This window comes from Mercenaria mercenaria, chromosome 7 (genome assembly GCF_021730395.1).
Source record: "Mercenaria mercenaria strain notata chromosome 7, MADL_Memer_1, whole genome shotgun sequence".
NCBI classification, from domain to species: Eukaryota; Metazoa; Mollusca; class Bivalvia; order Venerida; family Veneridae; genus Mercenaria; species Mercenaria mercenaria.
The window spans coordinates 4,573,593-4,593,071 of NC_069367.1; the positions used below are offsets into that span (position 1 = coordinate 4,573,593).

Here is a 19,479-nt window from a genome sequence, read left to right on the forward strand (position 1 = left end):
CTCCCAAACAGTTTTCGTGCTCAAAGTAAATTAATTCTCATTTAATCCGTTTTGAAGTAATTTTATAGGGCGTACTTCATGGAATGAAATGCTTCAGTTAAATTAAAGGCAGTCTGGACAGTAATTTTCATATACAGTAAAACCTGTATTTGAGGGAACAGCAAACTTTGTCTCAAATAATCTCTTATTTCAACATATTTTTTTTCTGGTCTACAACTAGGGCACTGAAAAACTGGTGTCATAATACAATGTGTCAAATGGTGTATTAATAAACGTGGTCTCTTGATCAAGTTTGACTGAATTCCTTGCGCAAAGTGATTATATAAATCGCAAATGATCATGATAGGACAACACGATATAAATTTTATCTATTTATTAAACATTTAAGATCATCAATACAATGTATCGGCTAGGTCTCTTATCCGTTTAGCAGTCGTTGAAAAGCGCATCGTCTGCATATATCAACTTGACTCTTAGTATTTCTTCCAGCCGTGACCGTGGCCGCCACCGCCGCCGCCACCATAACCTCCACCATACCCTCCACCGTATCCGCCTCCGTATCCGCCACCATAACCTCCGCCATACCCACCGCCGTATCCGCCACCATAACCTCCGCCGTACCCTACGCCATAACCGCCGCCGCCTCCTCCGCCTCCGCCTCCGCCACCGCCACCGCCACCGCCTCCCCCGTATCCGCGTCCCCACTTACACTTCTTGCATCTTTTCTTCCAGAATGCTGCAGTTACAGAATCAAAACATCAATTTTTCACTTAGAAAGATGTGTTTGGTAATACGCTAGTATTTAATATCTCTACTGTTTTTTCTTACCAAATCCGTGACAGGTTTTTAATGAATTTATTTATTTTCCAAAAGCGAGATATAATCAGTATATCATTCTACATGTCTACATGTCAGTACAGGTTGTACATGTTACAGGCACTTTTAGTATAACTTAAGGACGTATGCTAGAATTTGGTGCGAAAATTTTCCCAATAACAGAATTTCTTCAAACTTTGGATATTGAAGGACAATCATCTAAGAAACAAAAAAAAAAATGCAATAAAAATCATCGGTCACCGGTATCGAAAAAGAGTTATCTGCCCTTGAAAATGGCATTTCCCCCAAAAATGACGTTTTCAAGGGCAGATAACTCTTTTTCGATACCGGTGACCTATGATTTTTATTGCATATTTTTGTTTCTTAGATGATTGTCCTTCAATATCCAAAGTTTAAAGAAATTCTGTTATTGGGAAAATTTTCGCCCATCTCATATACAGGGAATTCTAGCATACGCCTTTAAGATCTTTTTGAAAATACTGATTAGATGGTGTACCTGGAAAATCCCCGTGTATAAGTTGTTTTTAAAGTTTGATATGGATCCAATCCAACCACGAAGGAAATCGAAATAGCAATGTTTAAAACTTTTCTGACCATGGCCAAAAATAGTTGAAATTTACCACAGGAAATACCCTATGCTTGACGAATAATTCAAAACTTGGACATCGTACTGTAACAGAAAATGCGGACCAAATAGAAGCATTGTTTATTTCTTCTTGGAGTTAAACCTGGTGAAGTGTTTAACATGGATATAAAGATACAATATCAGAGAAAAACAAACTGCGTCTGATTACGCTTTAGAAGTGTAGACATATTTTACATCGAAAACATTTTTTTTAATTTCCTGATTTTCACAAGCATCAGAGAACATTAAGAATTTGATTAAAATTTAAATAATGCTGTTTTTCCAGATGATTTGTCATATGATTTCGCGATATCATATAATTTCAGATATTTTGTAGAAAGTTTGACCGATAAAAAGTTTAAGGATTTTTTAAAATTACAAAATGAAATAATACAAATATGTCATGGATCTATCTTATGGAAAAACTCCTGCTTGATCCTCTTATATATTTGATGTAGTGAAAGGGACCCCCCCCCCCCCCCCCACCCCCACCCGTGCGCGATAAACAAAAAAAGAAATCCTACAAATCAGTTTAAGTCATAGTAAAACAATATTGTTCAAGTTGTTAGGTAGCTACCAGTTATGAAATGTTCTAATATACGTATAGAACAAAATTTATTATTCGCCGCTCATGATTATTACGAATGAATTAAATCGTCATTGTTTAATTTGTTAAAGACACGCATTGAACATTCCGAATCGGTCCCGTGGCAAAATCATCATCGCGAGATTTGTCTGTACGGCGTAAAACCAATCAGGAGTATTTTAATCATTTCTGCTGTAATCGATCAGGAGTATCTTAATCATTTCTGCTATGTAATAATATGATTACAATACGTCATGTATATAAAATAGCGAATCAGATATGGCAGCACCGTTTAGTTGCTACAAAATGTGACGTAACCTTTAGCGTATGTACGTCATTTCAGGATTAAGCATGTTAAATGAATACGTACAATCATTGGGAGCAGAAGAAGTTTATATAGGAAAGTTAGATTGAAGACCAAAAAAAAATGAGTTTTAAATGAAATCAATCCAAGTAGTTTAATGTCATAAAAGTTGCCGTTTGATTCACCTAATCCATAACAGGGATTTCCTAAATGGAGGCTTTATTTTACACGGCATTTTGAAAGCTCGACTGTGGTGGTAAGACCTTTTTAAAGTTTTATAATAATGTATTCTCGTAGTGAAAATCAGGTAAATTCACAGTTTCGAAATATACTTAGAAAATTTTCAAAAATATTTGTACGAACATTCTGCATTTATAATAACTAAGATATCGTGGAAGTTTCATGAATAAAGAATGATGTCAAAACTGGCTGAACATATCTATGGGCAGTACCCCATCAAGACTTTTAACAGTGAATCCAAATCTAATTAAGATATTTGCGTTGAAAAAATATCATGTTACCACCATCGGCGTTCTTAGTATGATATATATCAGTTAAAAGATATAAGGGAAAAAGACTGGAAATGGAAGGAGCTTCCAGTAGGACAACTACTACGTAAAGAGAATACAATAACTTTAACCATTAAAGGGAAAACATTTGTTCAGGGTTTCTGAAAAAAGCTAAAACATTAATTGTAAAGCTAAAGTCTGCCATATTTAAATGACAACAAATCATATTATAATTTTTAAAACCTCAAGAAAGTTAGACCTGGTAAAAAAAGTTAAATATTCAAAACTTAATCAACAGCAACTCATTTTCAAGTGTTTTGTTGTATCAAATTACTTCTCTATTTTGGAAGGATAACAGAAAAAATAAAATTTATTCTCAATAATACAAGAATTCCAATTTTATGCCTCGTTTTTGGCTTCTTTAGTCTTAAAATTAATTCGATATCATGGTAAAAGTGTTCATATGGTCCTTTAACACGAAACCTGAAATCCTGAGAGATTATAAAAAAAAAGTATCGAGAAAAGTATAACAACGAGTCAGGGGCATCGACGGCCCAAGGGCACTCGACAGTAAATCATATTTATTTGCATAAACTTTGCATACTATGGTTAATTTTTTTAATGTGAAATTTTGCAAAAAAATCATATTTATTTGCATAAACTTTGCATACTATGATTAATTTTTTTAATGTGAAATTTTGCAAAAAAATCATATTTATTTGCATAAACTTTGCATACTATGATTAATTTTTTTAATGTGAAATTTTGCAAAAAAATAATAAAGTACACATGTGGTATATATTTACTTCTTATACTATAGCTGAAGTAGAGCAAAATGCTTTCTTTTTTTTCAATTTGAATGGCGCACTTTCTTTAACTGAGATATCAAACACACAGGGATATAAGTAGTAGGAAATAGTTTAAAGAACCTCAGAACGCTCGTCTGTGAAACGATCTTATTTTCTTTAGTCTGTCTTCTTTTATAAAATTGTTGTTGAATTTATAATGTGAAAATATTAAATGTAGTCAGTCTTAATAGAAAAACAACTAAAAACCAAAACATAATTTCTCTCGTTATCATTATAAACTGAAAACAAGAACATGTACTTACCATCGCTGTTAGCTACAAACACTACCACCAGCAAGAGAATAACGGCGTAGAATTTCATTGCGGTTGTCTTAGTTAGGCGGAAGACTTCAAAAGACGATGGTGATGATCTGAAAACTGCAGCATCCGAAAGCCCTTTTATACTCTAAAACGGATAATACGGTACATGACATACATGGAGGTCACGCACAAAATTTAATGCAACAAGACAGGTCAGTTATTGATGTACGATTTATTTGTTTACATTCACTCGTTAATCAATGAAAATTAGAAATATGGAGAAAATACATAAATATATTTCCGTGCAGGTTAGTGATTTTCAAATATCAGGTTTGATTTATTTACCACCGATTCAGAGCGCTGACATAATGAATATTAACGAAGATTCGGTTCAAATTATTTGTTTCTTATACAAAGATATATGAAGAGCAATAATTGTGTTAACTTGTTACAGTGTCTATCAAGTGACGCAGGGATCTGTAGAGTAATGTTCCACTTGTCTGTATGCATTTTTTTCTACTTATGTTTTATTGCATTCAAGGTCTCACCGATACGGTTATGAGCCACTCACCGACACGGTTATGAGCCACTCACCGACACGGTTTTGAGCCACTCACCGACATGGTTCTGAGCCACTCACCGACACGGTTGTGAACCATATGTCGACTTTCCAGCTCTTGATCGTGGAGGAAGACCGAAGGTGCCGCTTGGGCATTATTGCAGGCACAAATGGACCCCAGTGTAGAACTCAAAACAGTTCTCATACAAATATTTCTACACACCAAGTGAGATTTCAAGCCCACGGGAATGAAGGGCAAGTGATCCGCCGATCTCGGCGACATTAACCACTGGGCTACGGAGATCCCATCTGTAGTTTGGTTTTTGAATTATCGCCTTACGAAATTATTGAAACAAATAGTCACAATTAATCAGCTACATACTAACAGTGCATTTATATACGAGGGGGAATAAGTTTTTTAACTGATATAAGAGGATTTCATATGGTAATAATGGGTCAATGAACATGTTAATTGTGCCAATTTTAACTTAATTTGATTTCATTCTTAATTTCTAGCTTTTCTTTCGTATGCTTTTATTTTTAGCTCACCTGTCACAAAGTGACAAGGTGAGCTTTTATGATCGCGCAGCGTCCGTCGTCCGCCCGTGCGTCCGTCCGTGCGTGCGTGCGTGCGTAAACTTTTGCTTGTGACCACTCTAGAGGTCACATTTTTCAAGGGATCTTTATGAAAGGTGGTCTGAATGTTTATATTGATGATATGTAGGTTAAGTCCGAAACTGGGTTATGTGCGTTCAAAAACTAGGTCAGTAGGTCTAAAAATAGAAAACCTTTTGACCTCTCTAGAGGCTATATTTTTCACAAGATCTTCATGAAAATTGGTCAGAATGTTTATCTTGATGATATCTAGGTCAAGTTTGAAACTGGGTTACGTACAATCAAAAACTAGGTCAGTAGGTCTAGAAATAGAAAAACATTGTGGCCTCTCGAGAGGCCATATATTTTAAAAGATCTTCATGAAGATTGGTCAGAATGTTTACCTTGATAATATCAAGGTCATGTTTGAAACTTGGTTACGTGCCTTGAAAAACTAGGTCAGTAGGTCAAATAATAGAAAAAACTTGTGACCTCTCTAAAGGCCATATTTTTCATAGGATCTGTATGAAAGGTGGCCTGAATGTTTATCTAAATGATATCTAGGTTAAGTTTGAAACTGGATTATGTACACTCAAAAACTAGGTCAGTAGGTCTAAAAATAGAAAAACCTTGTGACCTCTCTATGGGCCATACTTGTGAATGGATCTTCATAAAAGTTTGTCAGAATGTTTACCTTGATGATATCTAGGTCAAGTTAGAAAGTGAGTCACATGCTGTCAAAAAGTAGGTCAGTAGGTCAAAAAGTGAAAAAACCTTGTGACCTCTCTATAGACCATACCCTTAAATGGATCTTCATGAAAATTGATCAGAATGTTCACCTTGATGATATATAGGTCAAGTTTGAAACTGGGCTACGTGCCATTAAAAACTAGGTCAGTAGGTTAAATAATAAAAAAAAACATTTTGACCTCTATAGAGGCCATACTTTTCATGGGATCTGTATGAAAGTTGTTCTGAATGTTCAACTTGATGATATCTAGGTCAAGTTTGAAATTGGGTCAACTGCGGTCAAAAACTAGGTCAGTAGGGCTAAAATTAGAAAAAATCTTTTGACCTCTCTAGAGGCCATATTTTTCAATGGATCTTCATGGAAATTGGTCTGAATGTTTACCGTGATGATATCTAGTTAAGTTTCTAAACTGGGTCACGTGCGGTTAAGAACTAGGCCAGTAGGTATAAAAATAGTAACACCTTGTGACATCTCTAGAGGCCATATTTTTCAATAGATCTTCATAAAAATTAGTGAGAATTTTTACTGTGATGATATCTAGGTCAAGTTCAAAACAGGGTCATGTACCTTCGAAAACTAGGTCAATAGGTCAGATAATAGAAAAACCTTGTGACCTCTCTAGAGGCCATATTTTTCAATGGATCTTCATGAAAATTGGTCAGAATTTTTATCTTGATGCTATCTAGGTCAAGTTCAAAACTGGGCCATATGAGCTTAAAAACTAGGTCACTATGTTAAATAATAGAAAAAACGACGTCATACTCGAAACTGGGTCATGTGGGAACATGTGAGCGATTCAGGACCATCATGGTTTTCTTGTTAACAATTACTGACATAGTAATGACATGAAAGTTTTAAAAACGTTCTACTGTATATATTTTCTATTTGAAAGAATAGAAAACTTTCCTTTCGTATTCTTTTATTTTTCCGTTTACTGGCATAGTAATTAGATGATAATTTCAAAAATACACGATATTGTTCTTATTTGAAAGAACAAGACATTGACTTTAAACACTTTAACTGAAGGATCGGCTCTAAAAGAAAAATATACTTTTCAAATATTTTATTGACAGGGGTTCAAACATTTGGCACGCTTGAATGATGGCATATTACTCTCGTCCTAAGATAACCTGTTAAGGTTCGCGAACAGATACGTGTTAGGTAGATAAATATCGAGAAAATTATCTGATTATCTAGTTATTGTTTTCGTGCTTTTTTTTTTTTTTTTGTTTTTTTCGCAGTAAGATAAATATCTTAAAACAAATTAAAGCCATATAAAAGTGTCCAAAAACATCAAGATTGAATTTCTCGTTCACAGGTAAAAGTTATGACAAACGAATTTCTATTATTTTCAAACATTAATCATCAACGCACTAGCATGTTTAACAATGTGTAAAAACAAGCAATTTTCAGAAATTAAAATAATCAAGTAGTACTCAATCAAAAAATGACCGCAGTTTATCAAAACTAATAATTCACAATTTGGACCATGTTTAATGAAACAATACACACGAGGGGTGTTCCGAAAGTTTTGCTACTAGACTCATAACTTTGTTGTAAATAATCGGAATCATTTGCAAAATACATCAATAGATAAGTCTGTTTTTGACATTTAAAATGATATCATATACAGATATATGTGTCAGATATAATACTAAATTACTTATATCCCTAACACGGCTTGAGTTTACATGCTCGGCACGTTGGACCTGAAGTGACCACATAAAAACAAATCGTAAACTACATGTGCACCGACCTGTATCATTAGAATGAATAATTCCTGTTGTAAGATTGCCACTAATCTAATTTAGGGTTGATCAGCATGGAACTTTTCAATACATTAATACAAAAGGTTTAATATCGCTGCTATTTAATACCAAAAAAATAACATAACAAGTTCTAATTATTATTTTGGATAAAGCATTATTCTTAGTGCAGTGCATATATGTGATTTTCACATCGGTTCAGTGGTAAAAAAATGGCCAGTGCATTTGACAGTACCATGCTTTTACCTCTATAAGAGGTGCAAACTAACAAGGTAAAATACTGGCCTTTCTTATGGAACATGTTGCACATGATTTTCATCAGTTAAGATAAAGTCATCCCAACATTTTGGACACCCCTCTTATTTGTCCTATTGACAGTATTAAGGTATAATTCGTGTTAACATAATTTTCAGAAACAGTTGTTTTTTTCTTATGATTTTTAACGTTTTGCGAATTTCATGTATTATTGTTTTTATTAATTTTCTTATCGAATATTTAAATAAAATTTGGGAGTTATTTATGCCTTAAGAAAAACTGTCTGATAAGGAACTTTTGAAGAAAGTAATTCGATTGCAAGCTTATGAAGTTGTATTTTTTTTTAATTTAAGGTAGTGGACCTATAATGACATCTGTCAATTTCGTGATTACGTATTCCGACATTCTTCGGACGTAAATAAAGCTGAATTCGCACATGACTTTCCGTAAAAAACGGAGAATGCCGAAATACGTAAGTTTCCGATTTTCATAACAGTAAAACCTAAATATTGTTAGTAAGAAAACATAATCCAAGATTACACTACTTCGTTTCTGCACAAAGGTTTAAATAATAAAAATATATAAGAAGATTCCTACAACCAAGCAAAAATAAAAGCAGAGTATATATGAGTATGTTCATGAAAGGTAATGAAATAAGCAATATCCGCCACTACCGCTAGCAAGAAGAGGAAGGTTGGTAATATCTCCTTGCATAGGGTATATTTGCTCTGATCTATATGGGCACGTAATTAGCACAAACAAAACTCTCACTGCCCTAGCACCAGCTCATAAGCTGTATGCTATTATACTGAACATTGGATGAACTTCAGGACCAGAAATAATGACAACTTTGAGTCATAGTAACACTGTAGTTGTGTCTATATATGCTGATAAAAGTGAGGCAAGATCTATGAACATGTTCTTTTAAAAAGATAATCATTGAGATTCATGTGGTGCACTTTCTTTAGTTAATTATGTTACTTTTACCACAGAGAAATTGTCATACATCCTGAAATAGTGACAATACATGATTATTTCCACCTCCAAGTAAGTAATAATACCAAATAAAAAGAGCTCATATATTTATAACAAACACCATGCATAAACTGCTACTGTACCACTTACCTGTTTGACCTTGACCTACATGTCAATCAACTAAAAATGTTTTATTTGGGGAAAAGGTAGTTCTAATGTAAATACATGATAACATAATAAATCTACATTGAATCGTTCATTCTTGCAAGCATAGGTCAATTCTCCAGAAATTCGCGCACTAAATTTTCGCGTTTTTATCACCACTAAAAGGATCATCTTCCATATTATCAGAACATTGGATTTTCAAGGACATTTGAGCCGCGCCATGGGAAAACCAACATAGTGGGTGTGCGACCAGCATGGATCCAGACCAGCCTGCGCATTTGCGCAGTCTGGTCAGGCTCCATGCTGTTCGCTTTTAAAGCCTATTGGAATTGGAGAAACTGTTAGCGAACAGCATGGATCCTGACCAGACTGCGCGGACGCGCAGGCTGGTCTGAATCCATGCTGGTCGCAAAACCACTGTGTTGGTTTTTCCATGGCACGGCTCTTTTCTTATTTAAAATTCTTATATATAGTACATGTATAAATCATGCCCCTGCGGACGAGTAAAGATTTATAACTCCGGTCGTCCAAAAAAAGGCTGGTGGTCAACAGTTCTGTAGGTAAGCACTGACAAGTTTACGTTATACTATATGATTTTTGCGTACATGACTAAGAATACAAAAGATCTTCGAAGAATACTGAAGTTAAAGTAAAACTACATGTAGATGAAAAAAAAGCACGTTAACATTCATTTAAATAAATTTTCATTACTTATTATATTTATTGAATAATCGGCATAAAATGAGTATTCAAGTACATGTATTTTTCTTGAATATGTAGGGTTTTCAGTTTTTTTTATTTATTAACTAACGAAGTATATTTTTCACACCATGGCATAAAAATATACATACGATAAGATGACTAGAAATAGATGTTCTCCAGCATTCTTACAGATTTTACAGTCATAGCTGACCCTGGTGTGTTTTTATAAATGAGTTGATAAGTAGAGTAAAATAATTAGTAAAGGTAAATTTCATTTACCGCCGCTTTGTGAAAACAATTAACATAAGCTCTGTAGAGCTTTTTAGGGACCCTATATTAAGAACAGTTAAAACCAATTATACCTTACCTCCAGCATTTTGCTTGTACCCATTTACAGCTGGGTCGACTGAGGCAATCGTGATAACGTGCCTTGCCAAAGGACACACCGCAATGGGAGTAGCCAGGATTCGAACCAGGGGCCTTCACCTCTGTAGGAAAGCGTCTTAGCCCTCTCGACCAATGCGTCCATTAGTAACAGTAAAAAGAATTGAAGTTATAATTTCATTTTTCCCTAGCTGCTATTCTAAGCAAGATCTATATGTTTAATGTTATTTCAATTTTTTTTCTACGACTTTATTCAGAGCAAACAGCTGATGTTACTATTTTAATCAGCTTAGGCACAGACAGATAGTATCAACTGATATCGAATCGCTGAACAGTTTTTGTAACTTGTTGGCAACATATCTTTCGTCACGGTACATTATACCTGCGTAATATATTACTTGATAGGATTACCAATGCCTAAGCTCCAAGATTGATAGTCCGTAAATTCATGCATTGAAACATATATAAATACAATTTCTGAGTGATGGTATATCCTGTAGAAACTTTAAAGCATTTGTTAGCTTTACTGCTTCAAACCATTTGATGAACATAGAAATGTTTGATCCGAGGAAGTGGGCTCATAATGACATTCGGCAATTTCCGTGAGATAACGTATTCTCGCTTTATTGTTTTTTTTTTATTTGACGAAAATGTAGCCCCGCACCTACTAACAATGTTTTCCGTAAACTCCCGAGAATTCCAAAATCGTATACGGAGAATAAACAATTGGGCGACTGAATCGTATACGGAGACTAAACAATTGGGCGACTGCGATTAGATGGCACAGCAGTAAATAAATCTTCTGTATTTTCTATATAACGTAAACAATCTTGTTAGAGCTATAACACATAGCCAGGCCCAATTGAAAAAGGAATTACGCTCATGCCTTTCTTAAATGATAATATTTAAACAACAACAAAAAGAACTGTAGTGGCGATTCTGAGAAAATTTGTTTCTCTGACATGTCAGGACGTAGGGTCTACTGACGACTAAATTCACTTAATTAATCATAGAGGGCTGAATTGTTTTCCGAAGTTTTCTTTTTGTTTAATCATTTTAATTCAATTTCAGTCTCTGGCAGATTTTCCAAATTTGAATACAAGCCAGCGCAAAGGAAAGTCTACTTTATATTTGAATTGCTAAGACTATAATTCAAATCGACGGAACAAGTCAGATAGTCGTTTGACTTGCAGATTTGAAGAGAATCCTTTCAGATGTCGAGCCGGTAATTAAATTTTAAAATGACTGGTAACAAAACCATCTCTGACAATGTAATTACTGAACATCGTGTTGCTACTGTTAAAACATACGGCGAGACTAAAATTGATATTAGTCCAGAGGGCATTCGTAAATTCTCTACGGCAGTATGAGTTGACAACTATGCTATCATGCAGATGATTTGACAAAATTTAAGTCTGTGAAAGTTATTCTAATTTTAAATTATTGCTTAACAAAGATCATTGTTTAATTGCCAACGTTAATGTAGTTTGACCAATGTAACAGTTTTACTACAGCTATGTTGTTTTTTCTTAAATGTTAAATTAATTATAAAATTCTTATAGAAAAAATCTTTAACAGTAAAATGACAATTTTCTATTTCACTTCATATGTTTTGTCTATCTGCATATATTGTTACATACCTTTTTAGTTATGACAAGCAATAAGACGGGAAAATACATATCTAATGGCTTTACCCTTTTGAATCTGATACAAATGGGGATTTTGTGTGTCGTACATTAACTAAGAACTCATAAAAATGAATGGACCAATCTCAATTTCCTATTGTTTTCCACATTACACTTTTCTAGCACTTCAACGGCCATTTAACTTTCTGTGCGACAACACTCTCCATATATATTAACACTACTAGAGGACATACGATTATGAGTCTAGAAACTGCTATACGAAAATACAAAATATGAAAATAAACTACAGATATTAAACAAAATAAGACGTACGAATGCAATGTAAAACATAAAAAGACTTAGTTTCACACCATCGTAAAAGAAATGTTTGAAGAGACCAGATTATTAACATAAAATAATTATTCCTAGTTTGGGAGCTGTGTCATGGTAGCTTGTATTCTTTTTTTTTTATTGCCGTCTACCTTATATGTTTGAATCAAAAATATATTGACGTCATGTTCTACCTTGGAAATACTAGACAATTAGATGTTCCAGCCTAAACAGCGGTGATACACTGCGGTATAATAATTTTTTTCTATGTAGAAATACTGGACATGCTTTCACCGATGAAGGAAAAGACAAAGAGTAAGAGTAGATTTCCCGGATGCTCAGATCACCTCAAACACAGCCATAGTGCCATGCATTACAAAGTAGCTGTAAAAAGAAACTGTAACGGAAATATATTGTAGACAGGTTGCTTTAAATATCCAACAACAAGTACATTTAATTATATTCAATTTTTTTGTCTGTTTGTTTTATGATTAAAGATGGTATTTTTATGTACGTACCCGCATGTCGGCAAAACAAATGAAAACAAAATTAGATAGATAGATAGATAGATTTATTTCAAAATAAAATGTACAATTTACATGGCGACTTATAATTAAAACATACAATCAAACAATAAACAAACATGTATGAATTAATATAGCCATGTCAATCAACATTATATGTTAAGGATAACACAAAAAAAGAGTTAAAATAAACTCTTATTTCCATTGTGGTCCTTAAGATATAGTATTGTATGGCATAGGAAGAATAATTTATCACAGTAAAAAAATAAACACAGCAAATGCCTGAAGATAAGTTTGTATAAAAATCCTATGCTTAAAAATGATTGACTAGTATAAAAAATGATTGACTAGTAAAAAAACACAATGCAAAAATCTATCTATAATGCAATCTAACTAAAAGTCATATTAAGCTTAAAAATGTTCCTTAACCTTACGTTTAAATGAATACATAGTGTTGGCATCCCTAACATTTTGTGGCAGACTGTTCATAAACAACAACCATTATAAGCAAGTGTTTTTTCCCCAAAACCTTTGACCACTGGGAGAGCATATCTCTTACTATCTGACATTGAAAAACCTGTACCATAAAGGGAGGCATTTGCCTTTGCTCTGAACCTTGTGAAATAATCATGAACAGTATTGATAGGGGTAAAGTGTTCACTTAAATATGAAGGAGCAAACTTAGAATTGATTTTATAAACATGACAGAGAGTTAATGATTAACTCTACTTGAAACTGGTAACCAGTTAAGCCGTGAAAAATGCTCAATTCCAATGTGTGACATGGGATTTAAATTCAACACAAAACGTATAAGTTTATTTTGTGTGACCTGTAACTTATGTTTTAATTCCTGTGTTAAACTATTAAACCAAGTAGAAGAGGCATAGTCGAAATGACATTGTACAAGTGATGTAACTAAGAGCTTTTTTGTGTGCAAAGTGAGAAATTCACTTTTACGGTAGAGGAATTTTAACCGAGCATTGGATTTCTTAATAACAGACCTAGCCATTGACTCAAATGACAAACTTTGATCAATGGTTGCACCAAGATATTTAACTGAAGATTTGGATTCAATAGTTTGACCATTGCAATTTATATCAAGATTTCCATGTTTTTTTAACCTTTGCATTGACCCAGATATCCGTCTAATGATATGCTTCCCAAAATTGAGAAAAGACACATTACGAGGCAATGTACAGAAGGTCTAATGGATTAAATCACGTTTATGAGATCAGTCTAGAATTGTGGAGCGAGTTTGACATTATCCGTAAAAATAAAATAGACATTAATATATATTTTACCGGATTTTTACCCATTTTCATTCAGATTTTAGGGCTACATTATATTTCAGAACCATATGGTTACACTGAAAAAAATATGTTTTGAAATAAACGTTTTTCGTGCATAATTTCCTTCAATCCTTCTCAGACTTTTGTGAATTATTGCGTTTCAACCGCTAAATAGTTGAGGGCAAACTGTTGTATAATCAAAACACGAAATTGTTTTCGTGGCATTTCCTTAGAAGAAGATGTTCCTTCATTTTCAGATAATTAAAATTTGCATTTCGCAGAAAAGAGACAATCCCTTATTCACTCCTAAGGGAATGCGGTCAAAAACAAAATGTTTTCAGACAAAACTTATGTCTCATGAAGGTTTATTGGTGTGGTGAATGTTTCTGCGTATTCTGTTTATAATCAAATATAGATATTCGAGGCATCCGTCAGTCTTGCAGATTATAGAGATCGCCGTGGAAGGAGGAATTTATCGATGAAGAGAGTACCGTATGAAACGACTGCTGAGTACGATCCTTGACTTGCAAACTCAGTAGCAGACCTAACATGTATAGATGTCTTTAAATATTCAGTAGTCCGCCCGCTTAGCTCACTAGGGAGAGCGCAGATCTACGGATCTCGGGGTCGCGAGTTCGATCCTCGGGCGGGGCGTATGTTCTCTGTGACGATTTGATAAAAGACATTGTGTCTGACATCATTCGTCCTCCACCTCTAATTCATGTTGGGAAGTTGGCAGTTACTTGCGGAGAACATGTTTGTACTGGTACAGAATCCAGGAACACCGGTTAGGTTAACTGCCTGCCGTTACATAACTGAAATCCTGTTGAAAAACGGCGTTAAACCCAAAACAAACAAACAAACAAAAAATATTCAGTGAAAGGCGCTTTTTTGACATTGCATGTGGATTATTGCTGCCCACTTATTAGGTTTGTCCGTCCAGTCTTACAAACTATCTGTTCACAGCTTCTTAATCCTAGCGACACTTGTTGTTTCCACAGAGTCCAATTATCAGGGATCAAGATTGATGCTAATTGCTTTCATGTGTCTGCGATATTTGCCTCTCGACCAAGATGCCAGTTTTCACGTCTTTCCTTGTTACATTTTTGTTTGGCTTTCGAATTTGCACTACGACAGAATTTTATATGGATGGATTGTCTAATTGTGGGATCTACTTATATAAATTTACATTTGCCTATTGCAACTGACATTGAATCGAGCAGACCTGAAAATTCGGACAGAGTTGATTAATTTCCTAATTTCTTGCTTTATAAATAAACTTGATTTTTTATTTATCTTCCTTAAGTAGCTCCATTCAGTAGGTGGATAAAATGTAGTTTGTAGTTTGACGTCATGCTTTTGAATCCATGATGGGCAGGTCTTAAAGTCCATTTTAACTGCATGAGCTGCTTTAATATCTAAATTCTGGTTTACTTTATCGGACCTTAAATCGTGGCCTCAACGCGAGACTAGTCTATCTGCTTCTATTTCTATATGCACATAGACTAGTTACGCGTTGAGGCGACGAAATGGTGTTATTATTGTTACATGATTTCTGCAAAGGCATTGATTGCGCATGCATATATCGAGGGTTGAACGCAATACTGCCGTAACTCCAATTAGATAAAGAAGAAGTTACGGCAGATTGCGCTAAACCCTCGACATAGTTCGATAGCTTTATCTTTTTACAATTATTATACGAGAATTCCGTGTTTTACATAGCATGCCTTTTGATACCATTGCCTGTGTAAGGAATTCTCCCGGTAGGAATTACTTTCATTTAAACTGTCCAGTAACTGCTTAACGAGTAAGGGTTTGTGCAAATTAACCGGTTTAGACTCGCCAGTGGTATTTAGTTGTCATTGACTCTGCAATGCGGTGCCACACAGTGTTCATCTGTTCACTTCGTCCTGTTCGCATATATGTTTTACTTTGTCTATGAATGTATGTATATATATTTATATATCATTTATGTACAAATCCATGCATACAATGTACACTGTTGTATTATTACATTATGAGAGGCCAACGTTCTTGGAAAATGATTTTTCCATATAATTAAGGCTTATGATCAATCCATATTTGATTTATGTTTGAATGTCACTCGATTTTCTATCTGTCTTGATACGTTATCCGATAATTTGATTACTATATACACTTCTTTAAATAACTAAATACGATTCCATCACAGACAAAGTTCAGAATGAGTCGCGCAGTAAAAGGGTTCAATACGCTGGATGTTTCAACCATGTATCGAAAGCAGAATAACAATTTATTTTGAAATTTCAAGTTTACTCAAGATTTACAAATTGAGTTTTTATTTTTCACAGATCTTTTTAATGTGGCACAGAGAAATAAATAACGCAGCTTGGGCAAGTACATATGTGCCCAAGTAGTGTGTCATTTGTGTATCTGACTCATAACAAAATAGTGCCAGGAGACGTTGTTATGTTCATCCATTGCATGAGGATTAATATCACTCAAACTATACCTTTAAGTATTATGTCAAATAGTTTGCCAAGACTGGATTTATTGCTTCAGTTTATATTTACCATGTACTGAAGTGGACGATACTTCGCATTTATACAACTTTTGTATTGTAATCAAACTTCCTACAATGAGGCACTTTTTGTACAAGATGCAAAGTACATAGTATCAACCTAACCGTTAACTTTTTATCAGGGGAGTGCATGGTAGACACTCAGTAGACAGATCAAATGTACAGGAGAAACATACACAAGACCCTTACATTTACCGCCCCCATCCCCACGCTAAATGAACATATATATGACCTGAAAAAGAAAAAATACACATCCGGCATATATATCCGAATGTGATTCGTTTAGTTCGCCTTTTTTAAATCGATAGCATTGTACCTTTACGTCACAAAAGCGGCGATGCTGAAGCTGTTTTTGAACCACGTCTATACATGTTACTCCTTTTCAGTAACCTTTTTCCAATACGAGGTATTAATTTAGGCAACAAGTCGGTAAAATACACTGAATGAACTTGATTACGTTGGCCACATGACCGAGAATTTTTCAAGATTAAAGGTTGATTTTAATACTGTTGAAACGGTTGTTAAAGATAAAATAATTGTCATTTCAAGCTTAAATGAATGCACACTACATTTAGGTGGATGTGACAAAAACGGAACCCTCATTGTCCTGCCTAAAATTCAGTGCCTTTTGCTGCAGACTTTCCTTTAAAGTGGCATTATGCGCATCTTACTACACTTAGTGTGTTTTTGGTGAATGTTTTATAAAAGCAATTTTCGGTTGCTGTTCATTTAAATGAGTTAAATTAACGATAATGCCGCATAAGTATTTGAAGTTGATGCTTTATAAATAAAGAAATAGGACTAATAAAATAATAGTTATTTTCTTCAATCTTCTACCCAGTGATCTCCCTTACATATAGTGAAAATTTTCTGAAGTTGAAGGGAAGCAACTCCTGCGTGCCTTTTGACTTTTCTTAAAAAGACTGCCCCAGTCAAAAAAAGAAAAGTCATATTTGGAAAGTTATTATTTCGTACTGGTAACAGAAAGAGTTTGGTATATTGGGTTAAAAGCTATAATTTCCTCCGCCCTTTTAGGACACATATTTATTTCAGCTGGATTTTTACTTGAAAAATGCGCATAATTCCACTTTAAATAATGTATCTCATGTTTAGCTTTCATTAGGTAAAACGTGACTGACTTGAGGTTGAGTTATTGGGGTCGCTCATTTTAAATCATTGATTGAAGGTCATAAGTTCAATTCCCGGAACCGACCATGCCTCTTCAGTTGAAAAAAATCGGTAATTTCTTAGGAAATATGTGAGTGTAGAATTAGTTTTTCCAAGGAACGGAGACAAGAATTATCAACTGCCTGTCTGTAAATAACTGAGATGGTGTTTAAATGACGGGCATTAAACCCTTTAAATAAATAATAGATAAATTCAAATACATGTAAAGGATCAGACTGAAGACTCCCTATTAAAAAAAACAAACAGAAAAAAACAATAGGCTAGGGCTAAACTAAAAAATATATAATGGACTTAGATCTGTGATCATAGTTAAATTACGGAAAATTGGATATTCAACTGTTTTGTCTGCGGAAATTAACATAAAGATTAATCGTAAAAGGATTTTATAATGCATTCTGTAAAGTTTTAATATCAGATTTTTATGGATATTACAAAGACAAGTATTGTGTAGCTTGAAGGTTCCATGATTGCGTGGCTGGAAATTACTATAGACACAAATGACTGTATCTTTTCACTTTTCCCTCGTCGATAATAATTGTCAAAACAAACAAAAAACGCTCTTCCCATTTGGACGTTTTTGAAATATGAGTATTTTCTTTTTTAAACAATGTACCATTTATATTCACGTTAGTGTACATTTTCAATTGTATATATACAAGGACGGGGATACTGGGCCTATTTTTAGACGTGATTACTCTTGTTACATTGTTATTTCAAAGATAGAGTGATAGCACATGCTGTGTGTGCGTGCGTGCGTGCGTGGGTGGGTGCGTTTGTGACATAGTGTTGGGAGGATCAATTAATTTTTAACACAAGGTGACGTAAAGATAAAGCCAAAAAGTACAAATTCAACTCTTTCAAGCGACAAAAAGCTAGCGGATGGGACGGGGCTAACCTGTCGTGATTACTCAAAAAGTAGCTTCAGTATCGCCGCTTTTGTTACGTGAATGTATAACTCTATCGATTTAAAAAATGTAAAGGTAAACAGTAGTAAGTTTGTGTTAATCTCCAATCTTTTGATAATGCAGGGAGTTGTTAAAAAAATATAAAGAGCTATGGATTTGACACTGTTTCCATATTTGATGGTGTCCATACTGGGTTGACACTGAGAGGGATCTATTTTTAGAAACTAGGACTGTATATCTCAAATGATGTCAGTGTGACGTAAATGTAAAGACCGTTGCAGTGCAAAGATCATTTCCGCTGAATAAATACTTTTTTGAACACATTGTCTAGCTTGACAATATATTACAGCGTGATGAACAGTACTATTAATTTGCTTCTCATATAAGACATTTTGATTGTCCCACTTATATATATTTTACCAGATGATTAGTTATTTTTCTTTCAGGTGTAAGTTTCTAATTATAAGTACATTGCTTACATTTGAAGATCTGTGTGTGATCTTGGACAGTAGTTTACATGTACTAATTTTTTATTTAGTAGTATGCAAGGAAAGTTTCTGAAAGAAAAGTAGTACTACGTGTGTTTTCTATGTTGCATACTGCGTATTAATTCCTGTAAACATGTTTTGAAAAGCAATCGACTCCCATTACGTGGTTGAAACACTATTCTGCTACAAGCATCAAACATGAAATTGTATGAAATTCATTTCTGTAAATTATTCAGGAGGATGGTCTCTGTTTGACAGATAATAGAAAGTTCCCATTTTCTTGGCAGAGAGAAATCTTTAATCAAGCAGAAGATAAGATGAAACAAAATAAAAAATACCTGCCTTTATATGAGACGGGTAAGATTTCCCATCGAAGAAATTTCTTATTAAAGCTCCAGACATGTTTGTGTAAAGTTGAAAATTAATCAGTGGTCAGGGATGAATACTGTA

At 34.2% G+C, this 19,479-nt stretch overlaps 1 protein-coding gene across 1 annotated transcript; it reads right to left on the reverse strand.

Annotated features, from left to right (window-relative positions):
- Nucleotides 1-358: 358 nt before the first annotated feature.
- Nucleotides 359-4,063, reverse strand: LOC123555676 (uncharacterized). The gene is made up of 2 exons (XM_045346268.2): nt 3,973-4,063; nt 359-736 (listed from the first exon to the last, which is right to left on the reverse strand). The coding sequence occupies exons 1-2, from the start codon at nt 4,028-4,030 to the stop codon at nt 474-476; spliced, it is 321 nt and encodes a 106-aa protein (XP_045202203.1). The 5' UTR covers nt 4,031-4,063; the 3' UTR covers nt 359-473.
- Between the last annotated feature and the right edge of the window lie 15,416 nt (nt 4,064-19,479).

What these genes read in the sequence shown, in the direction of transcription:
- LOC123555676 (XM_045346268.2), bottom strand. Translation starts at nt 4,030, where the DNA reads ATGAAATTCTACGCCGTTATTCTCTTGCTGGTGGTAGTGTTTGTAGCT. An exon ending in GTTTGTAGCTAACAGCGATG is followed by an intron (nt 737 to 3,972) that starts GTAAGTACATGT and finishes CTGTAACTGCAG; the next exon opens with CATTCTGGAAGAAAAGATGC.